The 25,916-nt window shown below is 42.2% G+C and overlaps 1 protein-coding gene across 5 annotated transcripts; it reads left to right on the top strand.

Moving 5' to 3' along the window:
• The first annotated feature begins 3,581 nt into the window (after nucleotides 1-3,581).
• On the top strand, nucleotides 3,582-25,615 carry FERMT1 (FERM domain containing kindlin 1). Of its 5 annotated transcripts, none has more exons than XM_063331228.1 (16): nucleotides 3,583-3,721; nucleotides 6,035-6,190; nucleotides 6,676-6,849; nucleotides 9,684-9,917; nucleotides 11,451-11,597; nucleotides 12,187-12,400; nucleotides 13,394-13,496; nucleotides 15,020-15,127; nucleotides 16,032-16,163; nucleotides 16,308-16,357; nucleotides 18,825-18,949; nucleotides 20,265-20,371; nucleotides 21,111-21,332; nucleotides 21,940-22,064; nucleotides 23,900-24,041; nucleotides 25,327-25,615. In XM_063331228.1, exons 3-16 carry the CDS (start codon nucleotides 6,699-6,701, stop codon nucleotides 25,498-25,500), a joined length of 2,034 nt encoding a protein of 677 aa, XP_063187298.1. In that variant the 5' UTR covers nucleotides 3,583-3,721; nucleotides 6,035-6,190; nucleotides 6,676-6,698; the 3' UTR covers nucleotides 25,501-25,615. The 5 variants fall into 5 exon arrangements, with proteins under 5 accessions (XP_063187297.1, XP_063187298.1, XP_063187301.1 ...); XM_063331230.1 differs by lacking the exon at nucleotides 3,583-3,721 and adding an exon at nucleotides 3,790-3,963; XM_063331229.1 differs by lacking the exon at nucleotides 3,583-3,721 and adding an exon at nucleotides 4,281-4,757.
• The last annotated feature ends 301 nt before the right edge of the window (nucleotides 25,616-25,916 follow it).

Genomic DNA, 25,916 nt, shown 5'->3' with positions numbered 1-25,916 from the left:
TGGCTTTATCAGAGCCTTCACCTGGAATCTGATCCAAGATACCCAGCACACTGACAACAGCTTCTTACCTTCAAGGCTTTAGGAAAGTCTAAGGTGCCAGACACTTGCAGGGACATCTGCAAGTATTTTACAAATGTCTTTATTTAACTTTTGACTCAAACGCTACAGTCAGAGCTCGCCTACTACCCTCTGAACTCAGGGCACTCTCATGAGTAGTTACTTGGAAAACCTGAAGTGTGTAAGCGTCTGAAGAGACTTGGGGGAAATACAGCACTTGCAACAAGTTGATGCTGGCCCCCACCCCTCCTGCAGTTCTGTTCTGGATCCGCTTTTGACGCAGTCTGACATAGGCTGACACACCCCGAGTGGGGAAGTCTGCTTATGGAGAAGGAGGAAGTATTACATCTATTACATGGAGGACGTGAAGAGAACCTAAGCAAGGCAGGTTGGGCAGGAATAGAAATTTGGAGAACAGATGCATCCGTGAACTGAAGTGACCCCAACAGTACTCGAAGTTTAATACTGAGCAAATTTTTTCCCCCATTGTTAATGTACAGAGGTCCCCCAAGAAAACATAAGACACTTACTTGTGTTTGTTAACAAGACCATAAAGACAAGAAACAGTGGAGCACGTCTTCCATGCCCACTTGGCAATAATTTAAAGCACTGGCCTAAAAAGGTACAGAGGAGCTATAAAAAATGTACTGGAAGAAGAAATACATCTTTTACAGAAATTGGAATATTTATTATTCATTGTCATGTTACATTCCCATGCTCTCAAAATATACATTTGTCTACTAAAAGACTCCCAGCTATAGGCATTTAGCAGACCCTATAGGAAAAGGAATCAAACTCTGAACAGACGATATTGAGTCTTAGCCGAGTAACTCCAAGCATGAAGTCGTATGTTACCCACATCCAGTAAGCCTCATTCTTGATTAGAGGAGGGTTTTAGCATATAAACTGATCAAGGTGAAAATAGAGATTTTCTGTCCATGGGAATTCTGTCAGAGAAAAGTCATTACTTAATTACAGTTTTCCCCACTCACCATCTCAAAGGATGAGAGAATTAAAGGTCTCCAAATCAGATTTCTCAGCCTCCCACAAGATGGCTGAAAATGAGCCTGCTGCCTGCAAAACACACCTTAACTTTGCAACCCTTTGGAAGTAAAACGCCTCTGCTTTTAATGCTGTGGGTATGGTCAACAGTGACTGACAAACCACCCGTTTCCTGACATCTACACCTTGTAACAGTTTATGCCAGATTCAAAGAGAACTTACCCAAACTTCTTTTTCTTCTGGCTTTCCTCTTCATCCAGCTCCTCCAGCGTACAGCGAGTGCATTTCCCTCTCAGAGGGATGTGGTGGGATCTGGGAACAGAGAGTTTTCTGCAGCAGTCCCAGAGCAGTTCAGAAGGAACACACGCCACGGCCCTCCTGGCACAGCAGAACACGGCTGACATCAAACCCCGCAGTCTCTTCCCTCAGGTTAGTTATTCACAGGCAACTGGGGGTAAGAAAAAATTTAAAAACCACTTAGAAGAAGTCAAGACTCGGACCAACCTGGAGATGAGAGACAATGTTTATTAATACCTCTGGTCCTGGCAACCACCTTTGCTTCTTTCTATTATCTCCCGAGCATCTTTTTTGCCCCAATTAATCAAGTCTTGCCCACAGGAGGGATGCTTTATTTGTTTAAACAACAAAACAAAGGATTTGCTTCTGAGCTGAGCAGCAGCAGACTCACCTATTTACAAAGCTTCCCTGGACCTCTGCATCGCATCTCTGCTTAGGTTGAATGGAGCACCAGGAAAAGCTTCTTAGCTTTGTGTCCTAGCCACAGAGGTAAGGCCTAAATAAGCTCACATAGCCAGGAAGAGCACACACCAGAATATTCTGGCCCAAGAACAACCTTTTAAGTTTTTCAAATTGCTTTTCCAACTATTGAAAGTAACTCAGACCTGAATTTCATATTACCTCAGGGCCTTTTCCATAAAAGGTTATTTGCTCACCTGTATGTATTCCTGTCTTTTTAAAAAAATAATAACAAATAAATAGCTTACCAAAGTGTCCTATGGAGATCTAAAAGCCATTGAGTCAAGACACTGCCAAAGAGCAGCAGAAGCAGAGCTGTTCCACGTGGAGGCGTGAGCCAGGACTAGAGAGTGACCCCTTCAGCGCTCCCACCAACTGGGACACCCACAACATCATTCAAACAAGGACTGAAGACCAAGCCTGACCTTAACTAGAGCTCCTGGAATTGGTCCCAGGTGAGGCTGCTTGGGGCAATTAAAGGCCTATCTGTGCCCTCAAGTGACTGAGAGCTCTGGAGGGTATGAGTTCTGCACTCCCTGACTCAAAGGATGGCTGATACTTGGCCAATCTTGGTGCATGCATAGCCATCCAAAGAGATGGCTGTGGCCAGAGCAGCTCAGTGACCGAATCTAGGACAGCAATAAGAGGAGCAAATAGCCTGTGATTTTGTCTGTCGTTCAGCAACTTCGTATCTACTCTGTTCTAATGAAAGTAACTGCTTGTTACCCATGGGGTGTCAAAGATGCATCCTTTATACCTCTACAGCCTCTGGGGACTCTTTTTCCTGGATATGAGTTTAATTGGAAATAACTTTTTCTTCAGTTTTCTCTATTTCTCTTTCCTGGTTTGCTTGTTTGTTTGGGGATTTTTTCCCCCCACTGTGTTTTATCTAGTCACTATACCACCAAGTAAGTCAGAAGTTTAAAACAAGAAAGGCTTTCTGTGGGAATCTACCCCTTGGAGAAGCGCTTGCCCAGTTCCAGTCAATTCAACCCACTTTTATTCTGCACATTGTAACACACCCCTACATCACAAACATACCTTTCTGGTTTTTGGCACCGTCTTCTCAGAAACTGAACTTATTTCCTCCGACTAGTCTCAAATCTCTCAACAACCGCAGACAAGAAGCAAAAAGCCCCTGTACACCCAACATGGCTCGATGTGTGCCAGTACAGTATGGTGCTGCAGTTAAACCCAAATGAGGTGGGGCCCCCCAGGAACCCCCCCTTGGAACAGCGTGATGAAGCGTGGCTGCCGCCGGCGTTTTGCTGTCACTTCTATAGGTTTCACACCCAACAACCAACCTCAGACAGCAAGGCTTTCAGGACAGGAGGAAACCTTTTAGCCCTGGTCACCACAGAGCGGCTTGTATCTACCTAGCTACGTTTTCAAACACTAATCGGCCTTCAAGTAGACTCCTAGATGTTTCTTACCCTGAAGTTAATATTTAACTTTAAATCATAGATCCAGTATCTTTGCACTAGTTCTCACTTCCTGAAAGGGAGATACGGGGTACTGCAGATAGGGCTTTGCCGTTCTGTGTTCCGGAGGGCAGCTATCGACTTCCCCCGGCGGCCTCCGCTCCTGTCCCGGCCACCTCCAACCACAAAGAGCTGTTTTTTTTCCACGAGCAGCCCCGGCTCTGCGGCGGCCGCTATCGCCAGCAAAGCGCTGCGTGGCGAGCCGCCCAGCTCCGCCACATGCGCTGCGGGGAAACGGCGGGGGACGGGGCGGAGGGGAGGGAAGGGAAGGGAAGGGCAGGGAAGGGCTGCCTTTGCTGGCGGCAGGGCCGGGCTGGGTGCCGCTCCTCCCCGCCCCGTCTCTCAGATCGGCCGGTGGAGGCGAAGGCGGCGGGAGCCGGTCGGGGAGGCGAGGCGAGGGACGGCGCTGCCCCCGGAGACCGCAAGTGAGTGAGGGAGGGAGGGAGGGAGGGAGGGAAGGAGGGAGCAGCCCGTGTCCCCCCGGCCCGGTGAAGGCACACCGCCGGCCCTGCCGCCCGCCGGGACCCCCCCGGAGGAGGAGTGCTGGGCAAACCAGATTACTTTAATTTATTTTTCACTATTTCCGAGCGCTCGTAATGGCTGCCGGGCCGGGGGAGCAGCGCCGGGGCCGGCCGGCCCCTCGCCCCCCGCGGCCACCGCCCGCAAGGTGGGTGCCAGGGCACTACCTACCTCTCCTAGAAATACCCGGGGAAACAGCACGCTCTGCCTTTCCCCCCTTTTACCTTAAAGTGGATCTTTTCCTGCTCTAGTACGACTGACATCCTCCTCTATTTTCACACAAAAGTTTGAAGTTCAGGGCTAAAATTTGCAGAGAGCTCGACCTGTCGGGTAATTGCTGCTTTTTTATAGCCGTGTTGGCTCAGGCGCTGTGTAGAAACACTGAGTGGAGTCAGCAGTAGCCTGAAGACATGTTTCTGGCCTTTTTGATCTCCCTGTGCCAGGCCACACAGCTGCAACCCTCATGGAGCCCAGGAACCGGGGCGCCTTCCCGCAGCAGATCCCGTCTTGACTCGAGGGTTCGAAGCCATGGAGCTGGCACAGCCTGCCCTGGCAGCTTGGGGTTTGTTGGGTTCTAATACGCAGCAGTTAGTTGTCCTCTTTTTGGAGACCAGGCTTTGTTTGCTCTGCGTTCTCCCATAGATTTACTAGCGTTTGTGTTTTCTTATCATCAAACTGAAACCTCCTGGTTGGAAGAGGAAGTGGGAGAGAGCAGCTTTCGGGAATGATGGAGTGCCAGGATTAGCTGCACCGAGGCCATGGTTTTCCAAGCCAGCGTGAATGAAAGAAAGAGTTTCACCCACCCCTTGGGCTGCTCATTTTCACCCGTGTCAGCACAAGCATTTGAATGCAGAACTAGACTGGGAAGCTAAACCAAATTTAAATAGGAAAAAAAAAAATCCAGATCAGCTCCCAAATGTTTTCGCTGGCACGAGAGGGCAGGTGAGACCAAGACTACTGCTTTTCTATAACAATACTGGCTTATAGTGGACTAAGTGTAGGCAAAAGTATAGTTCTTCTGCCAGATTTCATGCCAGTGCTGCTGAAATGAAATCCCATTGTTCTCATGCTTAGGCCAGTTGTAGATTTATTTATTTTTAAAGCTGTTATTGGTGCCCAGGAGCGTGACTAGCATAATTTTGACTTTTCTAAAGTCAGGATTTTTGGTTTGCTGTGAATGCAGTGCAACGATAACTGTTCTCTACACCTTGGGCTGGAAGCCTCACCTGGCTGGGAGCCCATCTCAGGAGCTGTCTCTTGGCACTGTGGCGCAGGAGAGGCACAGCCCTTCCCCTCCAGCAGGTACCCCTGCTCCAAGACATCCCTGAGCTCCTCCAGCCATGTGGCACGCAGCAGCGCAAACTCCCAGCTCTATCCCATCGTGTTTTCCAGTGTCCAACACAATGTCTTTATTTACCACGGCAAACCAAACAAGCTTCTTGGATAAGTATCAACCCTTGTTGGTTTAGTAGCTGGTGAAAAGGTGTAGGCTGGGACATCCAAGAACCTAATTAAAAATAGCATTTATTTCTGAGTGCAAATTAGCCTCTTGGATACGTATGATTATAAAGCTGCAGTTTTTGGTAAATAGGCAAACTTAAATTTTCACCCTGTTTCCAGCCATGCTTTATTTAACCTTTAGCTTAATTTTACATTGGTGTAACCTAAGCTAGTCTGGTCTTGTCCTGCAGTCAGTCCTAGAAAAGGTCATTCCTCCTCTCACTCCTCACCCGTGACAACAGTTCTTGATTTTTCTGGTTTTGACCTAACTTTTAGGCTAAGTGTTTTAACTTACTAAATACTTCTTTTTAAAAAGATCTACATAAGTTTGTTAATATTGTTAAATCCCGTCTAGCCTTCTTTGTAAACAAATCCTAGTTATTTTTGATGTCAGAAGCAGTGTGTGTATGGCGCCTTTAGCAGTCTCTGTCTGTGACTTGGTTCCCAGGTATTGCTGAGAAGTCATCCACTTTACTGCCTGAGCTTCAACTGCAAAGGCTTGTTTCTTAGTGTTCAGTTTGACACAACACTGAGTGCTAATCTGATATCCTCTCTCATGGTTAAAGATCCCAAATCCTTCCTGCAGCATCAGCCACCTTAGACCTACAAGCTCTTTCTTCAGTAATTAGCAGAATTCTACTGGTGATAACCACAGCTTCGACTTTGAGCATCTTTTCTAGTTTGGCTTGGCGCGCTTACTCTTTAACCTGTCCTGGCAGGAGCCTGGTGGGATCGCAGACGATTCACCCTGCTGAGACAGGATATGTGCCTACGTCTCTGTGCAAGCAATCAGCAGGAACAGCAGTAACGTGCCTGGATATTGCTGGCTGAGAGCCGTTAAAGTTATTTGTCTCCCCTCGTGTCTACTCACATAGGTAAAACTACTCTCTGGTTTTGGTCCCGTGGGACCAAGCTGGCAGAACTGCAAGTGTAAACTTTAATTTGCAGTGAAAATTACAGCTGTAAGTGTACAGGTCAACGAAATTCCTTTGTTCGCTGGACAGATTGCCAAAACAGATCCCACCCACAACTGCAGGCTTTACGGTGTCCAGACTGGCAGATTAGCAACGTATAGTGGGGAAACTGGGTAAAACTGAGCTATCTCTACCCAGCTGGGGACACCTGAGTTAGGGGGAGGGATATGGAAATCAAAATAAAAAATCCCACATGCCTATCTTGCAAGAGTAATCACAGGAGCAGAGTCTAGTTCAGAGGTAACAAGATAACACATCTGAAGTTCCAGCCAAGGCCACTGCGAAGTCTTGGCAGCACGGAGGTATTTTGAGGCTGTGGAGAGATGCATTTGTTTCAGAGAGTGGAGAGAAAATATCCTTTTTGCTTGTTTGTTTTGTTTTTGCAGAGCTTACATAGCCCTTTTCCAAAATGATTTCCTCAACTGAATATGGGTCTCACACTTGGGAGCTCTTGGTGACAGTTGATCATCAGCATGAAGAGGTACAAAAGGAATTTGTACTACGGGTCACAGGGGACCTTCATATTGGAGGAGTGATGCTGAAATTAGTAGAACAAATCAGTGAGTAAAGACCTGTTTAATTTACACAGTGTTATTAAAATAATATATCCAGCTTTCCTTCTACAAAAAGAGGCTCCTGCGCATTTTGAAATGGCAGTGCCTCACTTACTTCTTCGTAACAGTACAACCAGCACGTAGGTGCTGCAGACTCAGGGTCTCATGTGGCCAGAACCTCTCCCTGTCTGTGACTAAAGCCCCTGAGCTATCACAGTGCAAACCAAACTTTACTTTGATCTTGTCTTCCAGTTAGACAAATACAGTTGGACCGGGCGAACTATTCAACTCCCTTTCCAGATAGACTTTATAGGTGACTAGTTTAAGGGGCAATAAAGGTAGTGATACCTTATTTATTCACCTGCAGCAGTCAAAGAGACAGGATTAGTTGTTACAAAGGCACCTCTGAAGTTACTGTTTCCTGTGCTATAGTGGCATTCTAGCCAAAATCTGAGCCACGTTATCCATTGCGTATATCCAGTAGGGAACAGCTGTGAAGAGCAGGACTGGCCGAGTCAAAGTTAGGAGATGAAAGGTAGAAATATCCTGTGTACAGTCACAGCAAGTCAGCGTGATGGACAACAAGAGAATCCAGCTTTCTTTAACTCAAAGCCATCAAATGAGCTGCCTCCCAAAATAACCATCTGCACTCTGAGGCTGCAGAATGACAGATACAGACAAGTTGGTGCAGTATTTGATTATTATATCAATGCCATGGGGGGTTCATATGCAATTCATTCTTCAAGTATTGTTTTTTTTCCTGGGGTTCGTAAATCTAGAAGTCTTCGGTCACAGAAAGGAACCTGTCTGCTAGATTAGACTCGCCAAGTGGGAATACCGCGAGCTTTTCATTTCTATGCATTGCTCTTGAAATACAGGATTTGTGTCCACAAAAAAAAAAAAAAGGTCAAAAAAACCTCCTTGAAACTTTAGTCTTTTTTATGTAGTTCAACTTCAGACAAACCAGAGGAGAAAAGCTGAACTATAACAAGACCCTTCAGCAAAATAGCATCAAGAAATTTAAAATCAGCAACTTGATAATTTCAGAGTTCTTACTGCCAAGTGAAAGGTTTTGTTTTCAAACACGGGTTTTGAAGGAAACAAAAGGGAAACGCACAAAATACTCTTTCCAAAAGGCTGCCATTCAATGGAAGGCCATTTTTACACAAAAGTCCTTCATGATGAAAAAGCTCTACTTGGAGATAGTGATTTTATCAAGGAATCCCTTCTCCAGCATTAAAGCAGGCAGTAAATCTGATACATTTTTACCAACTTCTCTGCATACTTACACATACAATTCAGGCGGCAAACCAATGGTAGCTGGAGTTCTCATTGGGTCAGAAGACTAATTTTTCACAGTATTTTTATAACTAGTACTTGACTACTGCAAAAAGTTTTCTATATTAAATAATATTTAAAGCAAATCTGTGACTTGTGTCAGACGCTGTCTTAAGATGCAATTTTTTACGAAGAAAGTCCCAAATAGGACAGGGCTCGACTGTGCTACAGACACGCTGAGGAAAATAGCCTCTGCCTGGGGGAGCTGGTGAGGAGGAACAAGAAATGACACAGAAGACTGAAACAACTTGACCAAGATCACACAGAAATGTTACCTATTACTACACATCACTGGCATCTGGGAAGTCATCTAAGCTTGGAATTCCACATGGAACTGAGAGCAGCAATGCTTTATCTCTTTCCCTATGCATGTGCTTCTCCTGGTGATCTAAGTCAAGGTTTTGACACCTTTCAGGTCAGGACAGCTTACTGCTCAAGAGTAAGCAGACAAAAGCCACTGTTCTCCCCCTCCAAAGGGGGAGGAGGCTCATGAACAAAGCCTTCCATCTGTTCTTGATTCAGCAAGCTTTACTCTATCTGCATGTTTTCAAAGTACAAAATACACAAACATTTTCTACTTAAGCAAGACACAGGCAAGTCTATATTAGTGAAACGAGAGTCATCTCTTGGCGGGCCTGTCTTCTCTGAGAAGTTTTGGTAGGCAACCCTTGTCAGTCCCTGGTCAGTCACCCCAGCCTGCCCTTCTGCGCAGACTATTAAAAGATTTAACTGTACCATATCAAATTGTGCCCATTCCACCTCCCTTACAAGTTTCTACCTCTCTTACAAGTTTCTGCATCCTGTGTGGTAGAGAAGGTCAACTTATTTGATGGAGAGCTTTTTAACTCTTTCCTGTTTGTCACAGGGCTTACTCACAAAATAATAATTCTTTTCCTTGACTATTTCAAGAGCCTTGCCACCGTAAAGTTGTCCCAAGTGGGTTGCACTCAGGTGAGCATCCTTGTTCATCTAACTATGCAGCCACAGAGAAGAGCTCAGAACAGCCCTTAGCTCTGCGTCACCAAGATTTCAAGGGACTCGTTGCTGGTTCTTAACGCTAATGGAGATGAGCTGTTCCGTGGTGCTTCCCAGGAGACTGGGGAGAACTTGTGCCCATCGGGGTGCACACGAGGTTTTGCGGGAGGATTTTCAGCTTGCGCTATCAAGTTGCGAAGCGGGTACCCTTGTTGTTAGTCTGTATCCTAGCACAATCAAAGCAGCATTGGACCACGTATAGCACCAGATTCAGGAGATGCACTTTCCCTCTGGATACCTGCAAGACGAAGGCATTGCCACAGTCAGCACGTAGGTTAACTCTTAAGGGAAAACAAAGTTAGTTCCCAGAGACTGCCACAAGTATTCAGCAAATGGGGTCTAGGTCTCAGGAACCGTAGTTGCTACTTTAATGTAAATAAAGTCTGCTTGCAGAGCACTGTTTCAAACCCAAGTTTTTTAGTATATTTGCGCTGTAGTTTATTAATAACCATTTTGTATTTTCCTAGAAATACCACAAGATTGGTCAGACTATGCTCTTTGGTGGGAGCAAAAAAAATGTTGGCTTCTGAAAACCCACTGGACACTGGATAAATGCGGGGTGCAGGCAGATGCTAAGCTGTTCTTTACTACTCAGCACAAAATGCTGCGGCTTCGCTTGCCAAACATGAAGACTGTGAGACTGAAAGTCAGCTTCTCTTCTGTGGTATTCAAAGCTGTCAGTGACATCTGCAAAATTCTCAGTAAGTGAAGCTAAATCCCCTCCGGCAGCTAAGTTGGAGCATTTTATTAGGTGACTTTCTTTTGATGTAAAGTCCTTACTCACAAAACTGTTTAGCTCAAGGAGAAATTTGATTGAGTTGACCCAAGATCAAAAGACAGATTTTTTGGTTTTCAGTATCCAGTGCATGTCAATGGTTCTCAGTCTTTGTGATAACTGATGCAAACAGTGTCAGAAATGTGTCCCGTGAGCTGCAGGAGTAGTGGATAGCCAAAGTCCTGTTGATGGGTTTGTAGGGATCCTTGTCCTCCTTGAGCAGGACTCGATCCTGCTTATTCTATGCCATTGACTAAAAGCTTGAGCTTATCGCTCTCCTGCATCATCACCACAGGCAATGATACTGCTGTCAACTGATTTATCAGCTGCTTTCACTAGCATTCGTGATATTCAACTCACCCTATTGGTTATATGTATTTACTTCAGAAGGAGCATGTTTTAAACATTTGAAACTTTTTCATGCCCAAACCTCTTCAGGTCAGGGCATACCCAACTACCCCACCCAAGGCCGTGAACATGTTGCAGCACTGAGTCCCTGTGTCTCTGCTCCAAGCAGAAAGCACAGAGCACCTCCAAGCAGAGATGAAGTTTTGGACCATGCCAGACCTGTGTGTCTGTGATCCATGGGGATAAGTCGAGTCTGCAAGCAGTCCTCAGAATCCCTTAGTTTTAGGGATTCTTTAATTTAGATCTTCAAAGCTTAGGCCAATAACGCATTCATCTTCAGAAGGAATTTACCAGCTCATACTGACCACAGCGTAGCTTTCCATTTCATCTTCTAGCACTGGATTGTGAAAGGGATAGTATGTCTTTATTACATTTAACAGCTCTGATAAAATGATGCCATAATTGTTCAACTGACATTTGGCCAAATTAAATATTTCTGCCCACTTTTTTCTTCCAGACTGAGTCAGTACAGGAACCCTGTTAACTTTTCTCATGAGTGCATATTGTCAAAAATGTCTTTGCCTACCCCAGGATTTGTTTTTCAGAAACAAAGTGTCTGGTTTGCAACTGACAATACACGTCTGAATCAGTAGTGCATTAGGGAACAGTGTGTAGGGAAGACAGAATTTTGTATGTGAAATATAAAATTCTTAAGTGAAAAACAGAAGGCATGAACTTCAAATACAATGGTTTCATTTCTGTTCTTGCTTATTCATAAGTCAGACATTTCATTTAATTTATTATGCTCAAAGATGACTGCAGACCCACTAGGGAGAAACAGTTTTTCCCTAGTGTCGTAAAATGCAGATATGCTTGCTACAAAAGCAGGCTTAAATCCTGTCAAAACTCACTCTCACAGCCCAAAGTCTTTGGCCTCATTATTGAATTACTGGATTTTCCATAGCTACTGCTTTCAACCTCCTAAAAATAAAATTCAGATTGCAACATGGAGCTTCCCTGAATGCTATGACCAACCATGGGCTTTTTTTGGATGTAAGTTGCTAAGTTTCAAATGTTTCATTTTGCTTCACTTCCCAAATTGCCGTTGTAGATATTAGACGGTCAGAAGAACTCTCTTTGTTGAAACAATCAGAAGATGCACTCAAAAAGAAAAAGAAAAAAGACAAGAACGGCAAAGAACCAGTTACAGAAGATATTTTAAACCTGTGCGACTCTCCAGTGAGTTCTGGATTATCAGGTAATGAAAAACCAGCATTACTTTGTTCTTCTGACTGAAAGTCAAAAAGAGGAAGAATGCCTTTGCTACACAATTAAAACCAGGGAGACTAGTTTAATGCAGGATGGTGGTCAGAGAGACACAGCTCGGCTGAAATTAGTGGCTCCAAGAAGTTACTGAAATCTCCAGTGTATCAATATTTTCCTCTTGTTTTTTAAATGTTTTCCTTTCCATTGATACGAGAAAGGCTAAGCCAGAAAACAGGTGATGAGCTGTGGCCTTGCACACAGGATGTGCTGCCGCTCTTTGAAAATGTGAGACTGCTCAAAACATTCAACAATTCTGGCAACCTCCAAGGAAAAGGAGAAATAAAGGCTTGAAAGTATGTGTTTCCTATCTCCAAGACAACTGAGATATCTCACAGAACAAGGAAGAGCACTTCTGTCCCTGCGGTCACTTCACCTGTGAAAGGACGAGGCCTGCTGTAAAGAGCAGGGATAGGAGACTGTCTCGAAAGAGAAGAGTTAGCCTTTTTTGATAGGAAGTGGTAGACTACTAAAGTCTGAAGGCAGTTTTCCCTGGAATCATACATTACTCTTTCAACTTGCAGGAAGTCCAGGTTTATACAGTAAAACCATGACACCCACTTATGATCCCATCAGCGGGACGCCAGCTTCTTCTATGATTACTTGGTTCAGCGACAGTCCCTTGACTGAGCAGAACTGCAGCATCCTCGCCTTAAGTCATCCCAACTGCTCTCCAGAAACACTAGCAGAGATGTACCAGCCTCGGACTTTAGCTGACAAAGCCAAACTCAATGCAGGGTAAGATGCCTCTCTTTGAGATCTTTGTTAGCTGGCTTAACCAGGGTGGCGTTAATCCAGCTTTTTAAGTGTAACGCAAAATTTGAAAACAAGCCCCTGATATATGGCTATATCAATACATAAAAACATGCTTTGATCTACGTTTTGTTTCAGAAATACTCTTTTTGATCTTTTTTTTCCTTATTCAACATTCTCAGTTAGAAAATTTTGGTTTAAAGTGATGAATGATGTAATGGTGCAGGCTCTGGACTAAATTCTGTTGTTAGATGAAGGCAAATCCAGTTTAGCACTGTGGGCACAGCTAAAGGACAGTCTGGGTAGCAAACTCTAAAGGCTTTAAATAGGCAGTGGAAATACACGTGGGTAAATTCAGTAGAGCTCTAATGCATTACAAATAGGTGAATTCTTGAATTATGCACTGACAAATGTTGCTTATCGTACACCGTAGAGGAACACAGAGCACTAGGGGGTTTAGCCGTGCAAATGTTTGAGATGGTGGTCTCTCTAGCATTAAAATATGGATTGTCATTTTTAGATCTGTGGAGCATTTAACAGTGACTTCAATATTTTAATTGGATTTCACTGGAGAACAGAAGTAGCTAGAATTATAAACCAGCAAATATTGAAATGAAAAGCGGGAGTTCTAAATATACAGGTACACTTTTGTCCTGGCTTAAATGAACATCCCATTTCTAGAGATCAAGAATCTTATTGGCATAGGTCACCCCACAACTAGTTAATGCTCAGTTTCTGGCATCTACTTCTGATGTTTTGAATAGTGTTGGAGTAAAAATCGGAAGATTTTAGGTATCGTGTGTACAATGAAAGTTGGAAATCCATATGTTCCACCTCCTTGAGTTATGTGAATTTTTCCCAGCCTTGCAGGAATTAGAGCTGTTTATTCCCATTTTTGTTTCACAATTACATTGGAGCTCTGCAGGTGTGACAGTTTTTTCCTCTACAGATGAATCTGTGGGTTGTTTTCTTCCGCAGCTGGCTAGATTCATCCCGATCACTTATGGAACAAGGCATTCTGGAGGACGATCAACTTCTTTTACGCTTTAAATATTACACTTTCTTTGATTTGAATCCAAAAGTAAGAGCTTTGTTTTTATTGCTATTCATTGTTCGCCTGCTTTCATGTTGAGGAGCTGTAGCACAAGGATAGCGAATTTTAGCTAGGATTTGTTACAGGCCCTTCAGAGATCAAATTCTACTTTTCCCCTCGGCTAAGGCTGCACTTTTCCCCTCTGGACACTGACTCATCGTTCCTCACATGAAATAAGATCTTAAGTATAAAGATGAGATCTGAAGAGCACCAGAAACAGTATCCAGATTTCCAGAGGGTCTGGTTTACTTTCTGCCTCTCTTTTAACAAGAAAAATTAAGGGGAAAACTAAACTAACAGTATCCTAAATGATGTAAAGGTATAAGCCCTATTTTTGAAAATGGAATTAAAAATGACATTTATGTTCCACTGCCCTTCACTGAATATTCAGCTTTTCTGAGCTGAAGCCCTCAGAAGCACTTAAATCAAATTTGTTTCAGTGAACTTTGGAAAGCTCAGCAAAAGCGTTTTAGTCCCATTTGGAAACAAGACTTACGTTGTCAAAAAACACTTACATTTTTTCTCAAGTTGCCTTTCATTTGCCTTTATTTCCACGAAAAGACAGTCACAGTGCTTGTGTTAACCCAGTGTTTTTACAGCTTGGGTGATACATTTAGTGAAATTAAAGCACAATTTTACCAGTGTAAATCAACAAGAGTTCAAATGTGAATTTTAGAGGATTTGGCCTGCTATTTTCTGTAAACTCTGTAAAACTCTTTCATTTCAGGCATCTCAGATAAACAGAAGGGCACTTTCTAGTTCAGGTGGCATGGTTTTGGGTGAAATGCTGTCCCCACTAAAATTCAAGTACATGTCTCAACTTCAGCAGCCCAAACGTTCCCCTCCTTTGCCCTATCCAGCCATGGAGCCATAGGATGAAATTACCCAAAACAGCTTCAGGCAACTTAATAGCTCACCAAGGTCACGCTCCCATCATCTACTTTTCACCACCTCTGGGGCTTGAATATTTCTGTGAGTCACTTCAGTTTGTTAACCAAGTAGGTAACAAGAAACAATCAATAAGAAAACTATCCAAAAAATGGGCAGTGAATTAGAGCAGTTCACAGCAGGACCTGACAAGTGTCAAGCCAGTGCAAAGATAAAGCCAGAACCGAAAAAGCCAAGAGCAGAAGAGGGGAAGTGAGGAATGAGAGTTTCTTGTCTTTTGGCAGCAGCAAGCTGATGCATGTCACGTTCATTTCAGCCATGCCACGTTATTTTCACCCTCATAGAGTGGTTTCACATTTTGGTTAAGCCTGTCCGAGGCCTACTACCACTTCTGCTTCAGCCAAGAACTCCTGATTCATTTTCTGTTGGATCAGCAAGCCACCGTGACCCCACACACAATGACACGAGCTAGTAATGCAGCCCGGGAACATACAGCAGGGCAGAGGTGGGGGAGGAAGGAACCAACCTTTATGGCTTCAGCGCAGTGTTAGATAAGCTGCAGCTGATTGTGAATCTCTATCTTGATGGTCATTAATGGCTACTGTTATTCTTTTTTGCTACAGTATGATGCAGTGCGAATTAACCAAATCTATGAACAAGCCCGTTGGGCCATCCTGTTAGAAGAAATTGACTGCACAGAGGAAGAAATGCTGATCTTCGCTGCACTACAGGCACGTACTTGATCCAGGTTGCAAAACCTGTTTCCTCAAGAGGCAGGCATAAACTAGGACAAGACTGGGATTGAGCCCAGGCCGACAGCTCTGCGCGGATTGGGGGTCTGCTATTTGAGTGAGAAACAATAAGCAGCATCCATCAGCTAAGCCAACTAAATTCAGTAGCAGCACACCATTACTCAAACTGACACATACAGTTATGGAACCATTTACTAACATTATCTAACGCAAACCATACCCAGGATGTAACTTTGATACCAGTCTATTCTGAAGGGGATTACTGTGACGTGTTACTTCCCGTACCAGCTACCAGCCTTTCACATACTCCTCCTGAATATTTCTCTAATATGTAAATACATACATTCAGAACAGATCAAAATAAACTATAGCACAATGTGAAGATAGGGATGCTGTGGAGTACATAGAAATTCAACATGACCTAGCATAGCATAGTCCCTGACTGTAGGTAATAAGGCACGAATGTTTATTCATAACAAATTCTTTCCTTTTAAATGTAAAAGGAGCTGCCAAAAAATTCACGGCCTGCCACTGCAGAACACCACAGAACTTTGCTGCCAAGTTTCCACCTGGTGTGGACGGCACTCACAGCTGACAGTACTAGGAATGCAAATGTTAGTGCTGAGTCAGCCTCACAGAACAAGGATGATTACATAGTGAAGGAATACAAACACTGGCAATTAACATAGGAAACCGTTACCAGTAATTGCAGTGGAGATGATAGTGGACATACTTGTTGCCTTGTGAAAAAACCCATGGTTCCATGCTGCAGAACTTTATCCAGTTGGCAAGACCCAGAAGACCAAATGGCCTATTTTCATATGCTGGGATTGTGTGTTGCTAATTGATGTATTGACTATTTGGTATCGATGCTTTGTTTTAGTATCAGGTAAGCAAGTTGTCGTTATCATCAGAGGCACAAGATTTCACCTGTGAATCAGAAGTGGATGAAGTAGAAGCTGCACTTTCTAATCTGGAAGTGACACTGGAAGGTGGAAACACAAGTAACATCTTGGTATGTCCTTTTGGATCCCAGAATTGCTTTCACTGTGTCAAATGCATTGACTCTGATGAGGCTGCCTGGTTCCTGATTTTATAAGAGTCAACAGATGATTACAAAGTGCACTGTACTAAAATTATTCCTAATTATTCCTGATAGGAGGACATCACGGACATCCCGAAACTTGCTGATAATCTCAGGCTAGTTAGGTGAGTTATTAAAACTAATAATGAAACATACAAAACAAAAAGCTTAACCATGCAAGAGATCTCTTGAGGTTTTGATTCTAATCTAACAGTAGATCCTATGGTTACAAATTAACAAATACACCAGATAGATAGGTCTAACCAGCCTAACATCATCCTCGTCAAATCTTTTTCTTACTGCTTCTGAGCAAGATTCTCAGCAAATCTTTCGAGCTCTTGGGCTGCTGGGGTAGCTATACTTATGCTTATTAAAAGACCAGGCTCTTTATATTTCCTAGTGCTCCTCAATCATCATCGCTAAACAAAAGTGTCTACAGTTTTGTTTTTGATCACATTTTACTGTTTTTTGCCAATGAAAAACTAGAAAAAACTTACAGCTCTCCCTGAGAAGAATTCCTGAAAGCAACCCCGGGGATTTATTTTTTTAAAGAAAAAAACAAAACAAATTATCCCTTTCTAACCAAACATGGAGTCTGTTTTTTTATTTGTTTGTTTGTTTTTTTAATATCAAAATGAGTTTCTGTGATCCCACTATAATATCTTGATTTATGGGTTATTGAAATGACTGCAGTGACCCCAAGTCCATAATGCCTTTTATCACAAAAAAGTCCTTGTGTTTTAGAAAGATAAAGATTTCTATTGCACAAATATTTATCAGATTCGTTCCATTGACAAATCATATTTGTAGTCAGTGAACTGAAAACTGCACCTGAAAATTTTTAACTGTTGTTAACTGTTACGAATTGTTAATTATTAATTTCCAATTCGGAATTTTATTTGACATTCAAAATACTAAGGTGGCTTAAGATGAAAGGGAATTTAAGCCTTTTAAGTTTTGTCAGTTACTCGGCTCTAACAATGGATTGTTTATTTTTCCCGAGCAGTATGAGCAGTTTGCTTTTAAAAGCATTCAGCCGTTATTTTTCATCATGAAAAGTTTCCTTTATACATGATAAATCACTTACTAAACCTAAGACGTTGTAGAAACTAGGTAAGGTGTAAAACATTTCTTTAAAGGAACAGCAACTTTTTGTTACTATAATTATTTGCTTAATTGTAAACCTGAATGCAAAGCTCTGTATGTTATACTGCTGACTGTATTCACATAGGGAACTTTTATTCACATTTATTCACAGTATGCGCCACATTAGCACACTAGTAAATACTACTTCCAGGTGGGTGACAATATTGTGGAGAATATTATGTTTTTTTCAAAAACAACAACAACAAGAAATTTTCAGCAACATTTCTGGATAGAAAAATAATTTTGTTAGTCTAAAAAAATTATAGTCCCTTATTTTTGAAGAGTGTCACTGTATTGGAAAATTAAAAGCCAAAGTATCTGACAGTTTTGAAAATCCAAGTTTTTTTTTCATTTGAATACAAAAATCACAATTTTCTAGAAAGGATTCTAAACTAGGACTTCTAGAAAGGCTCTGGAGAAGGCAAGAGCAGATATAATAAATCACTGTATTCCAGCTAGCAGTATGCTCTCTGTACCAACATCGAAGATTGAAAGGGAAGTACTAAATTGGCAGTAGATTTTTTTCTTTTTTTCTTCTTTTTAACTTCATTGTTGACCTTTGTAGCTAGTTGTGAAGTATTTATCTACTCAAATAGTTTCCTCTCCTGAAATACACTGAAAAATACACTGATTTTATTGCCCCCCCCATCCCTGTGGCTTTCTTAGTGTATTCTTAGTAGAATTATGATTTTTATCTCTTACTGAAGAGAGGTGGGGCTGGTACAATGATTATGTTTGACCACTAGTATCTATCAGTTAATTCTCAATTCCCAAGTAGATATTTTTAAATTTACTCCATGGAAGAAATCAGTTTGCATTAGCAAACTATTGAAATAATTACAATGAGGATTATATCCACCTATACACATGTGTGAGGAGCTGGAGTAACACTGCCCTTGTGGAAGAACATGTTTAAACTATTACCCTTTCTTGGAGTGTTACAGAACCTCCATAAACTTAGTGAAGGAAGAGAATTTTGTTGTGTTAGATGCTATTCAGATAAAGCCAAAAAGATGGTCTCTACCCCCTTACGATTTAATGAATACAAGTTAATTTTATGGGTGCAAATCTCCTAGACGAGGAGCTATGAAAAGCTGAAGGTAATTCTACATAAAAAACAGAATTAGTCTGTTAGAAAGGAATGGCTTTGATTAGGAATGGAAGAAAAAAGGAAAGTAAGAAAAACTACATAGAAGAGAAAGAAAAAAAAAAACCAAGAGAAATCACAGATGGGATTCAGCTAGAATCTGGGGTAATAACCACATCCATACCTGGGGTAACTTGGGTGCCGTGTTGGTTCCTCCCTCGTTGACACAAGTATGAGTAACACAACTGAAGCCATGTGTATGACCCCACAGCAATTTGGGATCCACAGTAATATTTGTGAGTGACTTACCAATTTGTACATTTCAATATAAACAAATGTGATTTCTTTCTTTCTTTTAGGCCCAGGAAGCTGTCGCTCAAAGCTATCAAGCCATATTGGTTTGTTTTTAAAGACACTTCAGTATCTTATTTTAAAAACAAGGAATCCGCACTGGGAGAACCTATTGAGAAACTAAACCTAAAAGGTAGGAATTTTCTTTTCCTTTCTTTCCTTTTTCTATTGCATTCGTGAACTGAATAAATGAAGAAATCCCTGCAGGATTCCAGAAGGCAAGCACAGGAGCATTTAGTCTTGGAACTTTTTCAGTTATTGAGACTCCTAAGCAGGCAGCCCGCACCTGCAGAAAAGGCCTAAACAAAAAGGATTCAATAGCTTAGCCCAAACCAAGATTAGCTGGACCTGGCTTGTAAAACGCCATGTACTGCTGAATTCACTTAAGGATGAGTCAGATAGAGAATATGATCTGTGTGACACTTTTATTTCCAAATATTTTGACTGTGTGTTAAATGGTGGTACTCACCTCTGTCCTTGGCAAATGCACACTGGTAGAGGAGGATTATGGATGATGCAGTGAACAAGAATACCATAGATTGCACCTCGATACTGCTGTGAAGGTCCAAGACCTTCTCTGGAGCTTGTTTGTTTCATGCATGGGGATTTCCATAGCTACAACCAGCTTTAGGTACTTCTGGAGGAGAAACCCCAGGTGTACACACAGCAAACACCAGCGTCATATATAGCCTCCATCTACATCTACTCCTGCAGGGACACCATTTGTTCAGCATCAGGGAACCAGTGATGCCCAGGATTCATCCTAGAAGAAACCTTTGAAATAGAAAGAAGATTGACCCCTGTGAACAAATGGCTCTGCATACCAATCTGCATATCCTCAGTAGGTCAGATAAATACATGGTAAAACTCGCCAGGGTAGCTGGAACGTCACCAAGTAGCCCACAGCCTTGGTGTCCCTTGACACAAAGGGGAACTGTAGGCATCCTCGACTCTAGCTGAATCCAGAAGGCCTGTAGTAGCACCATCAACATGAACTACCAAGTCCCCAGAGTTCTCTGGGATCCCTGGACTGGCCAGCTCTGTTGTAGGTGTCACCCACATCCCATTGTTAGTACTAAGTTGCTTCTGAAAATATAGTCCAGGCTTTCAAGACAATTAGGCTAAAATTTCCAAAAGTGCCTATCTCGTCAGCTCCTCTCTGTTTTAAATGTTGAGCATTTCCTAAGATCAGGCTGAGGTTTTGAGAGCATTTGGATCCTCTTCCACTTTGACTAACATGCTCTTTGAGCTCAGAGCATTCACCACCCTGGCGAGCCAGACCAGGCAGTGAACTAGAACAGAAACCTTTCATTAGGCCTGAGCTTCTAAAGTCTTGGCCCTTGATCTTAAAGAAAAACAACAATTAAGTACTGTTCTTTAGACTTAATCAGGACTTAGTGATGTAGTAATTAAATAAATTGATTTCTTCCTGATTCTCTGTGATCTAGGATGTGAAGTTGTGCCAGATGTAAATGTTGCAGCGAAGAAGTTTGGAATCAAATTACTAATTCCTGTTGCTGATGGCATGAATGAAGTATATTTAAGATGCGAAAACGTGAGTAATAAGACAAGGGAAAGTCTGTATTCCAGATTTATTGGCAGATTGTCTAGAAGACCCATTATCCTGTTGTAGAATTTGTATAGACAAATAAGGATGCTACAGAGAGTTTATTATCTGCAAGTTTAGTAAAATTTAAGAATTATGTGATGGTCTAACAAATACTTAATGGTTGAGGGGACAAAAGGACAGTAGTTCTATGTTTATCATCAGTTTCCACATAAAGCTGCTGGAAAGAAAAAAGAATATACTATCAAAAAATAAAAAGAAATTACAATATTTTGCTTCAGTGTTTTCAGAGGACTGGGGTTTGGATTTTGTTCTCTTCTCTTTTCTTAATTAGAACTCTCTCCATTCAGATGAGGCTGGTCTGATAAGGATCTCACATTTGTTTTCAGTTTCAGTTTATTTAATTTGTATTTAAAAGTATCAATCCAAAATGTGTAAAAAATGTTCATTAGGTGGAAGATAGTCATGCAATAAAATTTCCAAGAGAAGCTATTCCAACGTACGGGATTTCTTTGAAAATTTAAAACCTACCTATTCTGCATAGGCAGTCCTGTAGGTGGAACTAGCCCAATGAGAGAACAACAACAGTACTAGGGTAACTATACATCCACACAAACTAAGCGGAGTAACTCCAGAGTGCTTTTATTACACAGTGAAAGATGCGTGAACAGTAGCCATCTTCACAAATGGTTTGTCCAAAAATATCAAACAATTGTCTTTGTTGCAGGAGAATCAATATGCTCGGTGGATGGCTGCTTGCGTTTTAGCCTCAAAAGGCAAAACAATGGCCGATAGCTCTTACCAACCTGAGGTCCACAAGATCCTTTCATTTCTAAAGATGAAGAACTGGACCATGTCTCCCCAGGCTGTCTCTGATCCAGAAAGCATAGACATGAAACCAGAATGCTTCGTCTCACTACGTTATACCAAAAAATACAAGCCCAAGCAGGTATCCTGAGCACGGCTCGATGGTTGGGGATGGGTGGTTCCAACGATTCCTTGGGGTGAGGTTGGATCGAAGCAGCATTTGGAAGCCATACAGTAGAATCACCTTGAAATACTCATTTGTCCCTTTCGTATTTAGCAAGAGGCCTTTCCTTTAAACTGAACACACGGACAGCTCTCTCAGCACTTCTGAGTACTCCTCTTACATCTACACTGCCTCCTAAGTCACTCTTCACATTCTCCTCCTGATAACACTGTCCCTGAAAGTCTCTTCAGAGTAAGAAAGGAAGGTTTTTAAGGTCAGGAAGTTATTGTCTGCATCTTAAATAAGATGCTGCAAAAGAGTTCAGCCGACTCATCCTCAGGACAGAGTCTCCAGAGCAGTATGCCGGACTGTGCAGCACAAACCCAGACACTGAGACCTTCCTGCACTGTTCTGCCCTTGTAGCTCAGCATCTGTCCCCAAGTGCTCTCCACAGTACATCTGCATGAATGGTGACCACTGAGTGTCTGAACATGGCACCAGAGCTAATGATGTTTGATTTAGTGAAAGCAAGGGTATTTTTGTTCTCCGGTCAACTGAAACCTTTCTCTCTTCCTGTGTTTGCCAGTTGGCTGCTCGTATTCTGGAAGCCCACCAGAATGTATCCCAGATGACTCTAGTGGAGGCCAAGCTGCGTTTTATTCAAGCATGGCAGTCCCTCCCTGAGTTTGGCTTATCCTACTACATCGTAAGGTAATCCCACTCTTACAGCAATGTCAAGCTGCCATAATGTGTTCACGGTCAGCGATTTGCAGGAGGCTTTTTTTCTCTCTGTTCTGGAAACATTCTCTCATTTTTCCCCCACAGACCTTTTTTAATTCTAGTAACTTCTGTACTGCTGTTTTTTTTCTATAGCAGTAGCGCTCAGTAGCTCCCTTCCTGGAGTGAGACCCTCCATTATGTCTGCCGTCATACAGACCTGTCAGGTTTTGCCTGAAGTAACATATCACTAGGATTAAACCCTTATTGACACAAACTCACTAAGATGTAAAAAAAATGCATGTCTTGTTGGTGTTCTCAGGTTTGCAATGTATTTGTTCACTCCAACTCTTACTCACTAGAATATGACAAAAATGCTTATTTCTTTGGCATTTCATTAAGAAAACAGCAAATAATCCCTTTTTTAGGTGAATCTGGAAGAGCAGTCAGCACAAGAAAGGTCCTGTTGTGTTCACCGCAGTTTCCCTGGACACTTACCTTGAATATGGCAGGGTTCTGACCTGCATTCTTTTCTCTTGACAAAGCACCAAAAAACTGAAAAGTACTGACACAACCGAGGCACTTTCCTTAATTCGTGCTTAACACCTCTTCCAGGGCTACTTAGGAACCATCTGCAATATAAATTGAACCAGCTGGGAACCATTCTCGGGCACAGAGGCCAGCTGGCATAGAACAGCCCACATCTGTACTATTAATCTCTCTGACTTCCCAAAAGCCAGTAGCCTCATGTGAACTACCAGATCATCTTGGTCCTTGGATGTTCCAGCTCCTAAGCCATACCTGAGAGCCCTTTGAGAAAGCCAGAATTCTGCCTGGGACTCTTCTAGCAATTGAACAGAACCCGAGTTCAGTGCCCAGGAATGTCCCCTGTCACTAGTTGATTTACTAGATATTGATATTTTGCCCTATCTGTCAGCACTGATTCAGTTGAACAAAGAAACAGACCCAACACCTAAACTGCATTTTGTAGCGTGAACAAAACATCTTGTGAATTTCTACAAACTGATGGGCAGCATCTCAGTGGGGGTGTTAAATAAGGCACAAATTGTAGCCCAGGTCACATTCTTTCCCGAAGGGCCAGCTTCATCTAAGGAGAGAAGGTTCAAAAACAGGATCAAAAATATTAAAAATATTAACAGCAGTCAGATGAACTTCTTCCAGCTTTCAGCATGAAGGTGGAGGAAAGTAGTTTCCTTACCAGAGTAATCTTTTCCTAGCTATTCCCAAATTTCTGTCCCCCAAAAGTTCTGATACTTTTGTACTTATTTTTCACCTCTAGTCAGAAGAAAGCTGAAATGTTAAAATGTCTCAATATTTTTGTAATGTGATTTATACTCAGAAACATGCATATATCACTAACAGTTGTTTCAATAAGTTAATGGTGATATATAATATATTAAATGTATTTTGATATGCTTATATAATTCAGGTGAATATAACTAGAAGAACGTGTTTGAACATTAATGATAAGAAGCAAGGAAAATTATTGTTGACACTTTTCCAGTAAAAATATAATCAAATTCATCCATTTGGCAGAACAGTATTTTTTAGCAGAAAACAATGAATTGGAAAGATTTCAGCCTGATCTACCTGCCCGATTATTTTACATTTTATACCATGGCTCACCAGCCTACATTTTTGCTTTACAACAAACACTGTTCTAAAGAAGGGTCTAAGCTCTCCTCGATCCCAGGCTGTTGGGAATTTTGCCACATTTTTTGCACTTTCAGAGGAGGGCAGGTGAAATTTTCCCGAGACAGAAATCATTGAAAACCAGATCTGCTCAAAGGTCTTGGGTTTTTTTTCAGGTTTAAAGGAAGCAAAAAGGATGATGTGCTCGGGGTGTCCTATAACAGGCTGATACGAATAGATATAGCCACGGGAGATCCTATCACAACATGGAGGTTCTCCAACATGAAGCAGTGGAATGTGAACTGGGAAATACGCCAGGTAAAACTGGAACGGCTCTCTGCATTCACTCATTGCATTTCAGACACTGGAGGATGCTTTCAGAAAATTTTTTTAAACCTCAGCGTGAAACGATTTCAAATGTGTTGTGACATGTTATTAAATAAGCTGTCTATAATTTTTCTTAATGGAGTCTGTAGTCAAATTTCAGAAACAAAGGATTTCCAGTTTGAAAGGTTCCTACCAAGCTTATTCTTTATAAGTTGCCCTCGGTTTCGATGGGATGAAATACAGAGACTCAAAGGTAAATTCCAACCTGTTATGTTTACTGCTCTGTCAGTAAAAATCTCATTTTAACTCTCTGTATAGTCTAGCTCACGTATCATCCTCTAAATTGTGGTGATTCAGTCTCTGTTACAGACCGAGGATACAGGAACCCAGTTCGTCTTTCAAATCCCAAACTGAGATTACAAGGCCACGGGGCGAGCTCCCTTGTGTCAGTATGTGGTCCTGAGAATGCAGCTCTGGGGTGTGCTGTATAGGGGGGTGCTCCGGACCGTGACAAAGGCTGCTCAGTGGGGCCAGCTGTTGCCCAGCGGTCCACTGGAGAGTTTGCATTTGAAAGCTTGAAGCCAGCTCTGTAAACTGCAGATTTCTGGGGTGGAACTAGTGTGACCTGATGTAAATTCAAGCAGCCTCAAAAATGTTCCTGCTGATACAATTCTCCACATCCATCTGTAGGAGCCAGGAGAGATCAGACACAGTCCCTAACACTCTCCTGCAGCACTCCCTGTTCCAGAGCCTGTAATGCTGGGTAAAGCTGTTGGGTTTGCTTTAAATCCCTACCAAAAAAGGCAGAACCCAGTTAGCAATTAACACCACTTTGCTGGGTTTTAGAACTGACAATAGTTGGAAATCAAAACCTGGCCCCCAAAAGCAGATTTAAGGTCAGCACGTAACAATGAACAGTATTAAACATTATTGGTTCAGTGTACAAAGAGTCAGGAGTGCCATTCCTGCTCTTCTCAGTGCTCACTTTATGAGCCATGAGAAAAAAAAAAAATCTAGTTAAAAGCATGCTTTTGTTGCCTGTCTAAACAAGCAGCAAGATTTTGACCACAAGAGGGCCCTGCTATAGCAGAAAACTAAGAAGCCACCGAACACCCTCAACATCCATCAGACCCAGAAATCTTGGTTAGCAGAGACGGGTACTGCTTTATCACAGTATTTGTGATCCAGCTGTGCTGGGTTTTTTTTCCCATTTGCTCTTTTTTCCCCAGATGCAGCTTATCTCTGTTCCTGATTTTGCTGTATCTATTTTCTTTAGGTTGCAATCGAGTTTGATCAGAATGTATTTATCGCTTTCACATGTCTAAGCGCAGACTGCAAAATCATCCATGAGTACATTGGGGGCTACATCTTCTTGTCAACCCGCTCCAAAGACCAGAATGAAACACTGGATGAAGATCTGTTCCATAAATTAACTGGAGGTCAGGAATGAGGCGAGATAAACTCTCTTCCCTCTGCCGCCTTCTCCCCACAGCTAAGACGACCAGAGATGAAACAAAAATATCTCCGATTGTTAACTGCTGAGTAATAAAACTTGTACATGTCAATCCATCTTGTAATATGACTGGACTATTTACAGTTTTTGTTAAATATTGAAGTCGAGGTCACTGGATGTAGTATGGCAAGTCCATCATAAACACTAGGAAAATTAAGTTGTCTTTGTTTTCCTTTTGTACAGCTAGAACTTTTTAAATAAACAGTGTTTAGCCACTGGGCATTTCTGAGTCTAGTATTTTTAATTGCAACAATCTGTTCAAGCATCCAGAACAAGTACCTTGAGGTACTTGTACAGCAAATTTTCTTCTCTGCTACCGCTCCCACTGTTAAAGTGGCCATTGTTAAAAAGGC

Source organism: Chroicocephalus ridibundus, chromosome 3 (assembly GCF_963924245.1).
Source record: "Chroicocephalus ridibundus chromosome 3, bChrRid1.1, whole genome shotgun sequence".
NCBI classification, from domain to species: Eukaryota; Metazoa; Chordata; class Aves; order Charadriiformes; family Laridae; genus Chroicocephalus; species Chroicocephalus ridibundus.
Note: the sequence above shows the minus strand (reverse complement) of the source record. Positions and strands in the feature narration are given on the sequence as shown.